This window comes from Solea solea, chromosome 13 (assembly GCF_958295425.1).
Source record: "Solea solea chromosome 13, fSolSol10.1, whole genome shotgun sequence".
Taxonomy (NCBI): Eukaryota; Metazoa; Chordata; class Actinopteri; order Pleuronectiformes; family Soleidae; genus Solea; species Solea solea.
In genome coordinates, this window is record NC_081146.1 from 7,679,383 (window position 1) to 7,697,169 (window position 17,787).

At 39.6% G+C, this 17,787-nt stretch overlaps 2 protein-coding genes across 4 annotated transcripts; both read right to left on the reverse strand.

Moving 5' to 3' along the window:
* Positions 1-29: 29 nt before the first annotated feature.
* On the reverse strand, positions 30-10,637 carry gba1 (glucosylceramidase beta 1). 2 transcript variants are annotated; one of them, XM_058648746.1, is made up of 12 exons: positions 10,496-10,637; positions 10,279-10,356; positions 8,275-8,466; positions 8,052-8,198; positions 6,673-6,806; positions 3,047-3,219; positions 2,878-2,967; positions 2,630-2,777; positions 1,778-2,002; positions 1,236-1,399; positions 1,019-1,135; positions 30-639 (listed from the first exon to the last, which is right to left on the reverse strand). In XM_058648746.1, exons 2-12 carry the CDS (start codon positions 10,349-10,351, stop codon positions 534-536), a joined length of 1,569 nt encoding a protein of 522 aa, XP_058504729.1. In that variant the 5' UTR covers positions 10,352-10,356; positions 10,496-10,637; the 3' UTR covers positions 30-533. The 2 variants fall into 2 exon arrangements, with proteins under 2 accessions (XP_058504729.1, XP_058504730.1); XM_058648747.1 differs by having other exon boundaries at positions 10,279-10,352; positions 10,496-10,600.
* A 738-nt stretch (positions 10,638-11,375) lies between these two features.
* On the reverse strand, positions 11,376-17,787 carry dap3 (death associated protein 3). Of its 2 annotated transcripts, none has more exons than XM_058646724.1 (13): positions 17,613-17,787; positions 17,412-17,453; positions 16,185-16,298; positions 15,958-16,059; positions 15,714-15,822; positions 15,524-15,616; positions 15,303-15,433; positions 14,351-14,431; positions 13,681-13,845; positions 13,514-13,573; positions 13,339-13,428; positions 11,735-11,852; positions 11,376-11,650 (listed from the first exon to the last, which is right to left on the reverse strand). In XM_058646724.1, the coding sequence occupies exons 2-13, from the start codon at positions 17,448-17,450 to the stop codon at positions 11,565-11,567; spliced, it is 1,188 nt and encodes a 395-aa protein (XP_058502707.1). In that variant the 5' UTR covers positions 17,451-17,453; positions 17,613-17,787; the 3' UTR covers positions 11,376-11,564. The 2 variants fall into 2 exon arrangements, with proteins under 2 accessions (XP_058502707.1, XP_058502708.1); XM_058646725.1 differs by having other exon boundaries at positions 17,543-17,787.

The following is a 17,787-nucleotide window of genomic DNA, read 5'->3' on the forward strand; positions in this document are numbered from 1 at the left end:
CATCCCTCACCCACAGATAAAACATCTTCCACATGAGGGTCACTCTATATGTTCTCTATATGTTCTCACATATGCAAACTCCATATGACAGGAAATATTTTTTGCTTTCAAATTTTAATATTTAATAGCATCAACAGAAGGCAGTTACAAACTGTAAATCATCCACACAACTTCAGTGATTTGACATGAGGACATTTAAGCATCTTATTACCAGGACATCAACGCATCAGTTCAGGTGATCAGTTTCATATGAACTGGTGCACAGAAAACACTTGAGACATGTACATGAAATGAATTGTGGTTATTTTAAATAATTAACAAACAAAAACAATAAAATCTTAAAAGCAAAGCAGCTCAAAAAACAATTACAGTCGTTAATTTGAAATAAGAGAGTTTATTTGAGCTGACTGGTGTCAACAGAGAAGTCGTGTAGTTACTCTGTCAGTAAAGAATTGTTGAAATGCATGTTCAATCCTTATGAGGTGACTTATGGGTCGTGAAATGCAAATTAAAATCTGACCTTGAATTTATTATCAGTGCGTATTCCATGCAAGTGTGAGCAACGAATGAGCCGGAGCAGTGGAGGTGATGAAACCCACGGCAGGATCCCAGACATCAAACTGGATCACTGACGATGACCTACAAAACACACACACACACACACACACACACACGTTGGTACAATCTATTATCATGTAACTGACGCAATATTGTCCTATAGTCTGATTTCTTTTAAGACTTTTTCTTGATTTCTTCTCCAGAATGTATGTTTTTAGCCCAAGGAAGAAGTAATAAGATGTTGGTGATCTGGGATAAGGTATAAAATAATTTACCTTGTGAGATTATTTTTGACATTTTCATTAATGAAAAGTAAATTTAATATTTCCTCATATGGACTTATTGTATGTTACAATATATTGTGTGTAGTTTGGTCGAATTCTAGATCTTGATTCATACTGACTAGTTTGCTATTCATGCCCAAAATCAAAATGCCCACACATTCACACAGGAACAGTACCTGTTGAGTACGATCAGAACTACTGATCCATCAGGTCTAATGAAGGCAGAGTATTCCAGGTCTGTTTTGTGACTTGCAGACACCCCGACTCTCTGAGACCCCTCCCACAGGAACTTGCTGTTTGAAAACAGAGGAACCTCTCATTCAACATGTGCCTCGTGAGGATGAAGAGGTAAAACAGGACATGCAGAGTGAACAAAAAAAAATCATGTACAACCTGAAATGGGCCATGCTATAGAAAGTTGGCTGCTTGTAGAAGACGTCGCGCTTTGCGTCCACTATGACGGGGCTGTCCACAAAGTTTTTAACCCAGTTTGGCCCACCAGTCTGGTCCAAAGCCAGGTTCCAGTCGGTCCAGCCCACCACGTAATGATTCAGGTCCTGCCGTGGAGCAAACACCCACAGTTTAGTTTGTAGTTGTGTAGGAGTGGAGTTCGGTGTTTTGATAAGGACAACACATCTACATAAACAAATCCCTCCTGACTGGTAAGATGTCTGGAGGCCAAATGCATCCATGCAAAATGGAATGGCTGGAGTTCAAGGAGGTTCAAGAGGGTAGACAGAAGAAAGAGAGAACACTAGTTCCAGCTTGCTGTCAAGGCCTGCAGGCTGTTTCTGGAGAGCACTGTGTAAACCCGTACTGCAGTATCCAGCGAGATGACTCACCTTTCTGGTACAGCTCACAGCATGTCAAATCTCACATCAGTTACCACAGATCTGACTGAACACGTAAAACCCTCATGCGTGAGATGATCTCACCTCTAAAATGTCATGTGCGTACTGCTCAGCTCTGGCCCAGCTGCCCAGCTTCACCCCTCGGTCTAGCGGGCTCCAACCAGCACATGCCTCTGTGCCAAACAGGTAATACTCTGGATATAGATGATGGGTGGCTCCCAGGCTTATCTCTGCTGGGATGAGTTTGTCCATGTACCAGTGGACCGCCACACCATGAATGTACCTTCCTGCATGAATATCACTTAGGACCTGCAGAGACAATGTAAAACCGTAAAACCGTGTTCCCACTTAGAACGCAAGCCACTAAAGGGCACTGATGACAGTTAAGTATTTAATTACTGTTTCCTAAACCCCAAAATGATGACAAGCCAAATATATTCAGTTTATTGTCATAAAGAAGAAAAGTAACCAGAACATATTCACAGTTAGGAAGCTAAAATCAGACAACTTTTCTTCTCTTCACACTATATATGTACCAAAATTATGGACTGAAACAGTTTCCTTTTGTCAAGGATTAGTTATGCATGTCTAAAAATATGTCTCAATGACACACCACCTCGTCGTCAAACTCTGTAACAATATAAAACCCCCATTGTCTCAGAGCAGCTGCATTTTACATGAAGTCAATCCTAATTTTTAAACACTTTTCATTCAATCGTTCAAATTTGGCAATGTGGATATTACTGCGTTCTTCTGTGGGGGTCACAAAATCAGAAGAGATCCATGTTTTTAAAAATATATTCTTTAAGATCGGTCTTCTTTTGTTGTTGCTAAGCTGAAGAGTCCTGCGTTGGTTTGTGCATCACTAGTGCAGCCTCATGTTTAAAACTACTTTACCATGGTTTTTCCCCCCACTACCTCTGACCTAAGACTCACCACTTTAGCCCAGTGAGACAACAGCACACGGTTGTCATCCAGTATGAGGACGTGAGTGTTTGGGAATGACGAAGCATGCAGGGCCGGGCCCAGGTCCAGGGCCACCCAGTCCCGCTGCTCCTCAGGCTTGAAGCCCAGGGCCTGGAAACTGCAGCGACACCAACTTACTTGTCAGCTTGCTGTGAAGCCATGAGGCTGATTAATAAAATTTCATATAAAATCAATCACAAAACTATTTGAGGAGGGACCTGTAGTTTGTCATCATTCCTGCAGAGGGCTCATTCCCCGTGGTCACAGCCCAGAAGGTCAGGTTATATTTAGCATATTCCTCGAGGAACCTGAGAGGATTGATTTAAGCACCATCAGAATAAACACTTTTATGATATCAAGTATTACCAGCATGTGACGTCATATCACCTGATGTAGTACTGAGCCCAGGTTTTATACTCCTTGCCACCAGGCCGGCCCTTCAGGGAGCCCTTCCCTATGAGTGCACCATTGGTCTTCATCCAGGCGGGGGCGCTCCAGGCACTGGCCAACAGAGACAGAGGGTGAGGAGACATGGCCTGAGCTTTCTGCAGGAGAGGGATCTGAGGGGAGGAAAAGTAGAGACTGAAGGATGTGTTTTTGTGGGTGTATACTCATTTTAGTTATCTCTGAAGAGGTACCTCAGACTTTTTCAGGACCAGTAGTTCTAATGAGGACCAAAGTCTGGTCCTAATGAGGCAAAACCTCATTTCTGAAGCTGTGGTTAAAGTAAGGATGAAAATGTGAATTAAATTGTTCAAGGGAAAGTTAGAAAAGAGGCTTATTTATATGTTTATTTCGGTGTCAGTTAGATCACTCATCATCACACATCATCTTAGTGTAGTTCACACAACCGAACATAACCGAAAGGGAAAGCGGGAGAAGCAAAAGCTTATCTAGTCCCACCCCCATTACCCACAGAATACATATATTCATCGTACAACACATCATTTTCTTTTGACAAAAACATGTTTCAGCATCAGGTAGCACTCAGAGATGCAGTCTAGCTCTAGACAGTCAATCAGACTCCATGTATGTCTGTACATGTGTCCATAATATTCCGTCGTGAGTGACAGTCTCGACTTGTTGCCTGGCATGTTCAACGTCCCAAAAGTCACAAAATGATCCAATCAATAGAGGTCAATTCATCAGGTTAACTATTAACTTTCGCTAATAGTTCGCTTCTTGTTTTTGTTTGGTTACATTTGCTTCCACTTCCGTCTCCACACGGTGTCTACAGACTTCTTCATGTCGAGGTCATCAACATCCGTGTCTGCTTTTGCTACGCATTTGTTGACCAGGTGTCTAATCTCTCTGTCCTTCACTGCTGGGGTTTCTGTCTCTGTCCTTATCAAAGTGGTCCCAGTGAAGGAGTGAGTCAGGAATGTTCTTCGCCAGATTCAGCCCCACATTGACGAAAAATTCATTAAATCTTTCTGCTATGATTTCCTTGTTATCTTCCTTCGTGTTATTGTCCTTAAAATAGAGAGGATTACTGGATTACTGATTACAGATTACTGTAGTATTCTTTCTTGCAATCATTTAGGATGCTATTTAGTTTGTTCCTATATCGTTTGTATCTCATTTCTGACTGTTCCGTCCTTAATCTCATGTATTGTCTATACAGGGTGTTTTTCTTCTTGCAGGCATTTATCAATGTTTTTGTTAGCCATGGTTTCCCCTCCTTATTCTGATTTGCAGGTCTTTTCTTTACAGGACAGTGTCTAAAAGGAATCGTAAGCGCCATTTACATCTGTTTCTTTGTAGACCTGGTTCCAGTCTTACCTGAGTAGTACATTTCTCAGTGTAAGCATCCCCTTTTCAGTCCTGACCCTTCTATATGTGTTTTTGTTCGGTGTCTGTGTCACAGTGTGCTTCCAGTCATAGATAGCAAAGATTGGCAGGTGGTCTCTTATGTCATTTATCAGTAGTCCTCTTGTTATGCCTGTCCCTATAATATTGGTGAAAATATTATCGATTAGGGCAGCACTATGTGTTGTGAACCTGCTCGGTCGTGTAATCAGGGGTTGTAGGCCCATCGTATACATCATATTAGTGAAGTCATCAATCGTCATATTTTGTTTTGGGTTGAGTAAGTCAATATTCACATCACCACAGATAAAACCCCTCTTTTGGTTAGTCCCTGAGAACATCCTTCCCACACATTCATTGAAATCTTCTATCCTGGAGTCTGGTGCTCTGTAAACACAGCCTAGCATTATATTTCTGCCTTCCGTCACACAGATTTCAGTTGTCACACATTCCATTAAGTGTTCAACGGCTTCAGACATATTATGTACAATCTCATACTCGATGTTATTGTCAATGAACAGGGCCACTCCCCCTCCACCTTAGTTTCTTCTGTTAACATAGACAAGTTTGTATCCATCCAGGCAAAAATCTGCGCCTTTGTCTTCATTAATCCATGTTTCCGATGTGGTCGAAGTTATAGACTCCTGCTATTGAAGTGAATTAAAGACAGTTTCCCATCTATCTCAATGCATTCGTTAAATTGGTCTTCAGTGTAGTACTGGCATATAGATGATTATCCGGGTCAATTCTTTCATTTGGGTCTGTTAAGGTGTGGTTCACATGTTGATTTTTAGTCAGCTCCACATTTTCGTGCTCAGCGATCCTCTCTGATACTTCCATCATCTTTTTAGTCTGTGTAGTAACCCTTGACCTTTGCTGGGCTGTAGTTATGGAGTGTTCGTGAGCCATACCTTAATTAACAGTTCGTCCTCACTCCTGATTTGCATTGTTTTGACTTCTTCTGGTGTAGATCCATTTGTTTTAATGTAGATTCTGCAGTTTGCCGTCCAGGTGTGTTGGATCTTGCCTCCTTTCTTCAGCTGAGGTGCTTTTCTGGCGATGTCAGCATTCTTTTTGGTGGGATTCTCGTTGACGTAGACGTCCGAGCCTTTGAGCTTCTTGCCCTGCTTCAGCAGTGTCGTCTTATGTTTTCTGTTAGTTAACCTCAGCACGACAGCTCGTGTTCCAGACTCTTGTCTTCGGGGTAAGACGTGACATACTCCCACATTGCTGAAATCCACGCTGATGTCTCTTCGGGCCAGGAACAGCCACCTGCTTTTCCACAGATTTGATTTCCGATTCATCAGGCTTCAACGACTGGTCGTCCGCTGCCGCAGCCGCAGCCACCCTTGCGTAGGTCTGATGCTTAATCTTGAGGCCAGTCACAATCACCTCATTGAGTCTTCCCAGCTGTTCCATCTCCTCCACTCTGTTCCCCAGCTCCCGAAGCAGCTTGTCTTTTTTTGCGTTCTCTTCCTGGGGCTTTTTGACTTCCACTGTCACTCCCTCCAACTTCTCCCTGAATTCGATCATGCTTCCCTTAATCTCCTCAAGCTCGGCTCTCATCGCCTCCATTCCTTCGCTCATAGCTTTCAGCATTTGGTCAGTTTTATTTTTCACCATTTTCTTCTTACTTGTTTTTTCTCTCCTTTTCTCCTTTTCTCCTTTTCTCCTTTTTCTCCTTTTTGTCCATTTTTCCTGTGGTGCAAGTTGTAGTGCAGTTATCTCAAAGTTTTTCTCAAGTTATCTCAAAGTCGGTGGCCTTCCTCGCGGAGCTGCTGCTGTTGCGTCCTTCCTCTCAGAGCGCCAACTGTTGACTGAGGCTTCAGATAGGCTAAGAATGTGTGTGTACATGCTTTTTCTATCCTCATGGGGACCAAAACACGTACAAACCTATCTTCGTGGGGATATTTTGACCTTGTGTGGACGAGGTTAAAGGGCTTTTTCAGGGTTAAGACATGGTTTTAGGGTTACAATTATGTTTAGGTTAATGTCAGGGTTAGGTACTTTGTTGTGATGGTTATGGGGCTGTCTGTGAATAATGTCTGTGAATTTTGATCACGAAGATAATAATACAAGAGATTGTGTGTGTGTGTGTGTGTGGACCAAATGTCAAGCGAACCTATCTTTGTGAGGACATTTTGACCTTGTGAGGACATTTTGGCTGGTCCACACAACTTTAAAAGTCCAAGAAAGAGAGGCACCTTCATGTTAGTGTCCTCCAGGGCCAGAGAGAAGTTATGTAGGTTGTAGTCTCCAGGTGTGTCAGCGTAGGTATACAGACGGGTGGAGAAGTCACAGCTGGCGATGGGGACACGCACAACGCTGTAGCCGATACCTGCCAGAGACACAGCATCAGCCTGTTTCACATTCAAACACTGAGAATAAACATTTCACAAGGCTTATCGAGCTTGATTTTTTTCTTTTATGTCTTCAGATTTTCTGTTTATATGCCTTCACAATATGTTTCAATGTTTATAAAGTATACATTACTCATTTTGTGATTGAATTAAGTAAATCTTTATTGTGACCCCTTCTATTTTGTATTTATAACAATGAAATTGACAATTCTGTGAAATATTTCTTCACTGGAGAAGTGAGACTGTACCTTTGACATGGCACACAAGTGCCATACCATGACATTTATGTAGATATATTTAAAAACCATTTGTGTATTTGCATGATGATTAACGTGACCCCAGTAAGCTTCTTCATATGAACACCAGTTTTACAGACTGAACCAACTATTTTTAAATTGCATTTTATTACACTTTCTGCTACGCGTTTGCATATGAAACATTTATAATATACTAATAATGCAGCTGTATTCATGTTATGTGTATTTTGCATACTTTTTCCTGATGCTTTGAAGTCTGCAGACATTACAGTGTGATCGCACACAAAGCATGTTTTTATGACAGGTTTTCATAGCAGGTTCTTTCCAGCCACAGACTGATGGCAACAGATAACAATGGACACAAAGTATCTCTGTACGATCATAAGGTTTTATCTCTGTCGCATAGAGACTGGCTGCTGCTGTTTACTCTCTGTTCACAAGTATGTGTCATACACAAGAGTCTATTCGTCACAACATTAATAATTATATATATATATATATATATATATATATATATATATATATACATACATACATACATTTATATATATATATATATATATATATATATATATATATATATATATATGTATATATATATATAAAAAGGTATATAAATATGATATGATATAAAGGTTTGTGTTTGTTTGCACTTAAGGGTTTCAAAATGAATAGTTTAAATTAGGGATGCATGATATTATCGGCATGATATCAGTATCAGCAGATATTGGCTTTAAAATGTATTATTGGATATCAGCAAACACACCAAGATCTGCTGATATTACGAATGACTAAAATAATAGGATGAAAAAGCTGCTTCCTCCTGGACTTCTATGCTAGCGCCCCCTACAGCTATTAATTTATTGATGCCTATTTATTTTGCATAATGAAGATATTATGTTAATTTCGCTACAGAAGACACTGAATGACCTCTGCAGGCCACATACTTTTGCTCATGTATTTTACCTTCACTGGAAAAATACTGTCTTAACAGCTGGTCCTGAGCAGCAGCAGAGAGGGACAGGATGTTGACAGCTGCTGCGTCAGTCATGGCTCCACCAAATCCCCTGATCTTCTGGTATTTCTGGTAGGGAACGATAGTCAACCTGAGGCCTGACAGCAAGAGACACAGATGAAAGAGATGCTCTGTACTCCACTGACAACCCCACACAAAGCCCACCTCACTCACCTGCGCCGCTGCTGTTCACCTGCACCTGACCCGGGTCTGGTTCCAGTCTGCTGCCTGCCATGCTGCTCAGGTAGGAGGAGAACTGTCCCGGTGGAGGAAGGGAGGCTGAACCAACACTGTCACAGTAAGTGGCATTACACTCACACACCACAGAGTCATGACCAAAGTTTCTGGCAACACATTCGTTGCTGTCTGTTGAGAAGAGGCAAAGCAGTTTCATCTATAAAACGCTTTTTAATCACAGGTAGATTCACAATCTCTTAAAATGAGCATTAAAGAAATTAAAAGATCAGGATGAATAAAAGAGTTAAAATGATTAAAAAGTTGAAATACATTAAAAAATTTGAACTAAAGTATAGAATTACGTAAAAAAAATATATACATATATACACATATATATACATATACATATATATGAAAGCTGCAAGCAGCATTGTGAGGGCCCTCACATCTGCCATAATTATATATATATATAATGATTTAAAACCATAATAGACAGAGTTTCTAAAACATTCAGGCTGCTGGTTCCAGGGTTTTTGCCACAAAGTTACTAAACGTTACTTCTACTTGTTAAGTTTTACTTTCCCTGGTCCTCAGGGAACACGAAGCCTGATTAACGAGCTGTTCATCTGAATCAGGTGTGTTGGAGCGGGGCAGCGTTCCCTGAGGACCAGCGTTGGGAAACACCCGTAATGAATAGACTCCACACTGAGCTCAGAGTAGGAGTGAACAATTTAGACCAAATATCTAATTATTTCTGACATATATTGCAAATATGACTGGAGTTGCCATATAAAAAAATATTTCTGTGTTAAAACATTTAGAATGTGGTGGAGCATTAGCTCATGAACTGTTTCAGACGTTGACATAGAAGAATCAAAAGTAGAATGATTAAATTGCAGCCTTTGTAATTTGCTAATTGCATTGTTTAATTTAAAGCTGTGATGTCAACGTGAACACAGGGAGTTGTTCAGCTCTGCCTCAGAGGTCAGTGAGGTTTGTTTTGCATCAGTGTTTCTGTTATTTATTATGAGCCAGACCCATTAAGAGATTTATTTCTTTTTTCTTTTGGCTTCTCCCTCTCCAGCACCACAGTTTTTTGTTTGTTTGTTTGCTTTTTTTTTGCTTGGGATAAAATCAAAGAATTAATCACAAGCCAAAAACACTTGCATTAGTAGTTCAGAGACAGAAACTGCTTAGATTTCAATAAGGTGATAATTGTTGATTTAGGAGATCCTGTTACATTCAACCACTTTCAGTGGCGACAAAATGATGAATAAAACTTTTGGTGACATTACTGTTTACCGTTTTAAAAAAATCTTCTTTGCTTTCAGTGTTGTTGAGTCAAAAAAACCTTATTGGCCATGAAGATTTATACTTGAATGTGTACTTTCTTGTTGAGATTGTACCTGTTGTGTTTAGTAGAAAGGTTAGTTTTGATAAAATGAATGAATGAATGAATGAATGAACGAAGAATTCACAGTAAATTATGTTTTACAGACAATAAAGGTTTTAAAAACAATCATGCATGAAAGCATGAATGAATTAATTAATAGATGGATGGATGCATGAATGTATATATAATTCACAATCTTTTCACTCACATCTGACATAACTTCATCATTTGAACTCACATTCAGACGCCGGAACACGTTACAGGAGCGTTTTAAAGTTCCATACTTTTTAAGACGTTCAAGACCTGCACAGGCACCCTGTATACTCATAATGGTGTTGTGCTACTATAAACAACCAGAACTGTGTTTAATAAGTAAACCGAGTGAGCACTTATCATTTTAAGGTCTCTTCGGTCAGAAAGCTATTTGTGGTGAAATAAATAGTTACAATTTCAAGCTTTGTATCCAGAAATTCCAGCACTTTTCAAATCTTGAAAGCCCAGCATTAAAACTCAAGCATTCTCAAGGATTTCAAGCATCTGCAGAAACCCTGCAGTGAGTGACACGTTGTTTTAGTGAAACACAGAGGGTTAATGGGCATGTCGGTTACCTGCAGAGAGAGTCACTCTTGTTGTCAGGTAAACAAGAATCAGAAGAACAGCTGGTGGCAGTGACAGCGCCATTCTACCTGCAAACAATGATTAAATTAGTTCAACATGGGGTAAAACTGGCTGTAAACAATGACTCAGCTGCTGTTTATATATCTATTTATTTAGTTGACACACACACACACATAAACACTGCATTGTTATAGTAGATGACCTCACCTTGTAGGATCCTGACACAAACTCTGACATTTCCAGAGAGTTCATTTAAAGATAACTGCACTCAGCCATCACTTGTCTGCTCTCTGCTCCACTACTTCCTTGAACGGAACTTTTGGCTGTCATGTCATGTGACTTTGCACACTGTCACGTGACGTGAACTCCCATGCAACAACCAGTGCTGGCAGACAGAGGGCGCTGTCCCTTTAAACAGGTTGTGGAAAAACAATTCAAGAGAAAATAATTAATAACTGTTTATCGACGATTCCTGTTATTTTAAAAATATTACGGATATTTTATCAATATATTATTTCCTATGTGAATATGTAGTTTAGTATGTGTTTTTTTTTTTAACTTTACATTTGTGGTCCAATAAAAAAAAAAAAAAACATGGCTTGGGAAAATGTTATAGTTATATTGCATAATTTATCAGCTTCTTGCTTTGTGTTTCCTTTATGTCTCCCGGCTGTTTGAGAATACAAATGCTAAGTAGAACATGTACATTTGCCAAGAAAATACAGTAGAGAATGCTGAGTCATCTCACCCTTTGTGTGTGTGTGTGTGTGTGTGCGCGCCCGCATCTACCCTCTTAATTTATTAAACATTAAGAGTTCAAAAAGGGTTAGAAAATAATTGAAATAGTCATGGTAATGTCCTAAAAGAGTTGGACGTTTTTGATTGAAATACATCACAGCGACATAAAAAAACCCCAGAAGAGAATATTATAAAGCAAACAGGAAAAAAGTTGGAAATGCTGACTCATTAGCATTCCCAATTAATTACTTATCTACAAAAATCTCTCTCTCATGAATATTATGCAATATCACTGTCAAACAGAAAAGAAACATCCTTCACAGTTGTATTGACCTGACAAGAGAGTGAATCATTTTTAAAGAGCTTCTGTGGTTTCTTTAACATTTTATTATCAAAGTAAACACACATACATTATAATTTACACTTTGTAGACAAAGACATTTGAATGTTTTTTGTGTTTATTATTTGCAGGACATTGATATCCTCTGTGTGGCGTTTGTGTTTTTATGCGTGTGATGATTTAAGTCTTTCGGCAACTTCATAGGGAAGAACAAATTCTTTCCATTACTTTGGGATTTCTGTTGCTCAAAAAGACGAGTTCTTTCTTTCCTTCCTCTGTTCGGCCTGATGAAAAAAAATTCCAGTTAGTTAATCAGAATCACTTGAATAATTTTGTTTCATTAGAGGATAAATGCCATTTTCACTTACACTGTGGATGCTGCAGCCATTGACGGTCCATATAGTAAAGGTAACAGCTCTCAAACTCCTTCTCGCTATAGTTTGCAACGGACACCGGGATAAATGGGTCCATGTAGTCAAAACCCTTCTGATGAGCAAAACACAGACATGAGGTCAAAATACAGGAGGACATCAAACCTGTCAATGCATCATCACAAAGCTGCCTGGGTCACAATTAATTTAATTAAACATAACAATATGCTTACAGAAAAAACGCCACAACATACAAACTAATACAGATTATGCTTTTTTTATATAATCCAGACAGAGGACAGGAATCAGTATCATGTTTTTAGAAGTAGTAAAAAACAACAACAGGCTAAAGTAAAGCCATTCAGCTGCTGCTCATGAACAGACGTCTAAATGATTAATATTGTGCAATTACAACAGCGACATTTTTCATTTTGTGAAATGTTATAAAACCCTTCTTTGAGTTTTATTGTTCAATCCATGTCGACCATAAATGGAAGAGGTGGTTGACAAGGAAGGATTTATTCTTCCATTAGGAAATTGATCGAGTTACACGGAGCAGACGAATATGACTGCAATAAATAATACAATACAATAACGCAGTGCAACAAAAAAACAAAAAAATGATGCAGTGTCACACTGCCAGCAGGTGCAGCTTCCAGGCAAACAAACAGAACAACGCAGACAGGAAGGGGACAGTTCTGACACATTCTTGGAATCGGTATGTTTATGTTTCTCTTCCACAAAGCTTTTCTCACACTCACTCTCTCTTCTGTATAAAATAACCCACTAAGTAAAGAGGAAGGCCATATATAGGCTTAACAAAAGGAAGACAAATTTAAATACTTTTCAAATACCAACAACATACCCTTCTATATTTAGATTTTAGAGGTCGACCAATTATTTGTCTTGTCTCTGACATGACATTATACAACCTGTTGGTATTGGCAAACACTGGCTCTCATAGTCCTTGATGGGTGCTCTGCCTCAACCCGTCAGAGTGGAGTTAATGACTGTATTTGCTCATTAAACGGCCACTTTTGCTTGAAATGTGTATCCATGATTTCTCCTGATGATTAATAACCAAAACCACTGTTTTAGGGCAATTCTTCACTCCAGGAAAACAAACAACAACAAACCCCAGCGAATGAGAACTAGTGTGAGTAATGCAGGGTCCACAGTGTGTTGAGCTCAGAGTGTGAATGCAGTTCCGTTCAAATGCGAGCTTGCTGCTGCTGCCACCTTGCGGAAATACATGTACTTCTATTACTTAGGTAGCTACTTGGTCACTGGAGAAGAACGAAAAAATTTTTTTTCTATTAGATATTTTTCTTGGAATATCATGACACTGACTGAGCTTTTCTCCCATTTCTGATGGTTCTTTTCTTTGGAAATGGGGACTACAGGTAACGTAACAATGCACTCGGTCAACCTCTACTAGTTTGCAACAGCTGTTGCCACTGACACCTGATAAACAGAATGGTCCAGTCTGAAGGTTAAAAATCACAATTTCCTGACAAATAATCAAATAGCCAGGCACAGAAAGACCAAGCTGCTATTAGAGCTGCTTTATGTTAAAGTAGTACAAATAAATAACCTCTGACCTCTCCAAGCAGCTCTTGAGGCAAATAGGCAGACTTTGACATGTAGAGAGACCCATTCTGAGCCACAGTGGTGATGATGGCTCCTCCAGTCTGAGACAAGAGATTGAGTGTTAAAAGGAAGAAATGTCTAAATCTCATGCAACTACGTTTGACATTGTTGGTTTGCTCTTCTCACCCAGTCGTTCTTCATCAGCTTCCTCATGTTATGAACTAAAGTGAGCTCATCTGGGTCCACCTGATGATGGCGAGAAAGAGAAACAGATAAGACTTACGTTCTGTGGAAAATGAGAAGTTAAGAAGACAAGCGTGACAAATGACAAGTCTGTGAGTGTATTTCCTTACAGTGCTCTTATCCTCCTTCTTGATGGTGGATCGTCCCCAAAGGGCGTTGACACCATCCACCGCCACAGCTAAGCGAAAGTTTGACTCTGGTTGCCCGCTTTGCAGCTTCAGTTCTTTCATCACGGCCCCCACTACATCGCTGCTGCTCTTCACACGGGATATACCCTACAGCACAGGACACACCATTATAGAGGTAAACCAATTCATCTGTATGGCCAATTAATCAAACCACTTTTTATCAATAATTTATTACAATAGAAAAGATTAAAATCTCCTAAAAAAAAAATGCTCATGGTAATATCAACAGAGATTAACTGACAGGCCATACACAGTACAGCAGTGCTTGGGTCCAATGATTAGTTAAACAGCAGCAGAGCAAAAAAGAGAAATTCCCAGGGCTGCACATACATTTACTGCTGGATTCTGCCTTTGATAGTTTATAGTACAAAAAAAACCCATTGTGCTGATCCATCACCATGCTCAGTTCATCGGCTATCGATCAGCACTAAGCACAGGCGAGGAGAAAGATGAAACTTTAATGACCCCTGTGGGGCAGTTGCTACGGCAGCAGGAAAAATAGCGGGTAACTGATAGAAATAAAACAAAGAGATGAAAAAGTCTTTGTAGGTGAGAAAAACCACAACTCCAACACAGACAAATAAATACTAACCTGATCCACCAGCTGTCCTAATAGACTTCCCTCCTCAGTGAACTCCCTCTTTGTCCACACGTAGCGCTGCTTTGTCTTTATCTGAGAAAGAAGCACAACAATTTTACTGACTCTTTTATATTTTATATGGACATGCTTCTCACTGGAGTTCCTGCACAAGGCGTCAGATATTGTTTTTTGCGCAGAAAAGAAACATGGAAAGTAAGTAATATAAAGATGTGAATTTTTATTTTGATTTAGTTCCATGATAACTGATATCACCACCCAGAATCATTTAGAAATTATCTCTGTAGATAGGAGTGTTTGTATGTTCAAGATTGTGAACAACGTGCAAGTCTTTCAAAAGGCTTGAGTTAATGTTCTAAAAAGCTCTAAAAATATTATAAATGATATAGGATGCAAACCCATTTCACATACATTCATGTTTACATGCAGGGCTTGACTTTTTACTGATTTCATTAAAACATCCGACTTTTCCCTCATGCCGTTGTTTCTATTGCACTGTGCAGAAAAACTGCATTTAACTCAGTTCATGGGCACATTCAGGTTGTATTATCAAGCAGTTAATCTGCTTTACATGGATCAGCATGTGATCTCAACTGCTGTGGAGAGGCAGTCAAGGCTCATTTACAGTCCGTTAATGCCAAAGCGCTTGTTAATGTGACAAATTTAGTCACATTATACATATATATATATATATATATATACACACACACACAGCATGCTTTTTAGTATTAATATCCTTGCACATTAAATAATAGTTTAATTTCATGTTTGAGTGCACCTGAGGATTGCTACTAAATTTCTTTGTAGTTTTTTGTGCAGTGAAAATTAATCTATCCATTCCTCCCTGCCTTAATCTGATGGATGTATATTTAAATTCATCTTAAATTTATATTATCTGATGGCTGATTCTGATTCTTAAAAGGCCCTCTGCCTAAAAATTCCTTACCTTTGAAAGGAACGGCTCATTGGTAATCTTAAAATTGCGCAGCCATTCTGTAGCTTGTAATGGTTGGTCAAAGCGAGAGGTGTTAAACGACGATGGCAGCAGCTCCTTACAATTCTTTACCCAGCGAAAAGCTGTTTGAAAACAAACAAACACAGAAGATGTAGAAGAGTAACTACTGAAATGTTTATCAACCATCTGTCATGTGTGATTGCTTGTCTCACCGTCAGGAAGGTGCAGCACCAGCCAACCCTGCGTGTAGCAGTAGTGGACTGTGTGACAGAGGGACAAGGTCTTCCCACTCCCCCTCCCCCCATCTGAACAACTGGATAAGGCCAACAGCATTCAGCAAATCAAGATATTTAAGACAATAGGAGCATGTTCATTGTTCTGCCTGTGTGTTTTGAAGGATACACAATACATATCGCATCACAGGTTTGCTGTAGTCTGTTTTCTTCAGATAAGACATGACCTCCAGAGCAGGCTGCCTCACCATCATACAGGCTTCACTGAACGTCTTCATCTATAAAACAACAATGTCAAATTTGTCTTAATTGCAGATATATTAGTATTTGAAATTGTCAAACAAATTCACCACAGGTTTTACCCAGTAAAATAAAACCGGTGTGCCCATGCAATGACACCAACAAGAGCTCACCTGTTGTTGATAGCGCCAGGGGAGGCCATGAGGGAACACAGTGCGGATGTGTGCAGAAGGAAGAGTGTAATACTGCCCGATGTTTTTCTCAGACTGAATCGCCTGGAAAGATACAGTGAGCTTGTCAACTAAAAATCACAGTGACTATGAACACAAATCTGATTCAGCCAGACAGGTGAACAACATGTTCACTCTGTCTCTTGGTGCTATATGAACACTTTGCTCACCGGATCGTTTTCCCGCGTTCTGAAAATGGAGAAAGGCTCAGGTTCTGACTCTGCAGCCAAAGACTCCTGCTGCTGCCTGCATTTAGTGGTATGAAGGGTCCTGACATGTGTTACCTGCAAAAATTTGAATGAGACACACATTTTTTTTACAATATGATACATGAAGGAAGAAAACAAAACAGAACTATAATCCAATTCAAATTTTTAAAAAGTACAATACAATTATCAGCTAATAATGATCAAATCAAGCTACGGCATTGATGTAAACATAAAGTACACTGCAGAGGTGGGGGACTATTGTTATGCGACGTGAAATATTGAGGAGTTAACGCTGCAATTTTGCAGGCTTCTGTGAAAACCTGACAACCTACCAAAGGATGTAACACCAGAGATGGATGAGAGAGAGACTACAGACATGGAAGGTGCTATTCCAAAAATAATAAGATTTATTCATAAAATAATAAGATAATGACAATAAGCCAGTGCCGTGTACCAGGACTACTTGGAGCTCTGGTCATGATATGAGAGCTAACATCAAGTGTGAATGTGATCATGTGATATTAGAACTGGCTTCAAATTGTTTTGAAATGATGTTATAATAATGTAATAATGTTAGCTTTAAGTTAACTTTAATTTTGGCTGGTTTTAATCTTTCTGGTGGGATAAGTGCTTCTGTATCGGACTGTTGTGAATAATGTCCCAGCAATATGGTCTGCAGTTCCCAGGTTAACTCATGTTATTAATAATATCTAACATAGGTTGGTTTGATTTTGGTTGTCTTGGGTTTCTTGATAAATTGCAATGAAAATATGAGCAAAGTTTTATGTTGGTAGAGTGTGGACTATCTGGGAAATCATCTTCATCTTGCATCAAGCTATGATACGACTTGATGTGCTTGATTCTCACAATGACTTCGGACTTGCATATGTGTGACTTACTCATCATCTCTAGTGTACTGTGTAATTATGCAAGGTCGTCAATAGGTCAATGATTATAACAGTAAATTGCTTTAAAGTCTACCACCTAAACATGCCCGTTAGTGTGCTGTATTTGTAGATGTTACAACACAGTAAAGATGCTGCACTTGCAGTGTGGTAATAGCATATTTTGAATACTGATATTGAGCTGACTTGGTTGCAATTGGCCATTGAAATGGTTTTGATGCGCAGACCTGGCAACCCTGAAGCAGATTCTTCTACATTTCATTCCCTTTCATATTGACCTCACCGTTTGCCGTAGTCTGAAGGACAGTCTGTGGAGCGCCATGATCTAAAACACAGAGGACAAGGAGAGTTAAATTAATTTCAAGAATCCAAAACAGCAACTCGTGTGCTTTTTCACACAATTAGTCCTCTAACCTTGTGTAGTAAACTCTTAGCTAACAGCTAACAGCGGCGCGGAGTGGTGAGAGCACATATAGCCGTTTACCTTCAGTTCACTTCATCAATGTTCACTGGCGATGACTTCGGCTACTGTTATGAAGAGACACGACCAGTGTTTAGAGTTTAAGCGATAGGACAAAGCGCACACCTGCCGGCGACGTCAATGTGCCAGACCAGCCATGGGCACCGCCATCATGCAGCTTACAGCAGGAAATGACGCA

Bases quoted from the DNA above. Each gene is read 5' to 3' on its own strand.
- dap3 (XM_058646724.1), bottom strand. From the start codon at position 17,450: ATGGCGCTCCACAGACTGTCCTTCAGACTACGGCAAACG. The intron at 15,823-15,957 runs GTGAGCTCTTGT...GTTGTTTTATAG, and splicing joins CCTGGCGCTATCAACAACAG to ATGAAGACGTTCAGTGAAGC. The intron at 11,853-13,338 runs GTCAGAGGTTAT...TTTGCTCATCAG, and splicing joins CTCAAGAGCTGCTTGGAGAG to AAGGGTTTTGACTACATGGA.
- gba1 (XM_058648746.1), bottom strand. From the start codon at position 10,351: ATGGCGCTGTCACTGCCACCAGCTGTTCTTCTGATTCTTGTTTACCTG. The intron at 1,136-1,235 runs GTTGTACATGAT...GTTTTCAAACAG, and splicing joins TATAGCATGGCCCATTTCAG to CAAGTTCCTGTGGGAGGGGT. The intron at 640-1,018 runs GTACTGTTCCTG...TGTGTTTTGTAG, and splicing joins GTTCTGATCGTACTCAACAG to GTCATCGTCAGTGATCCAGT.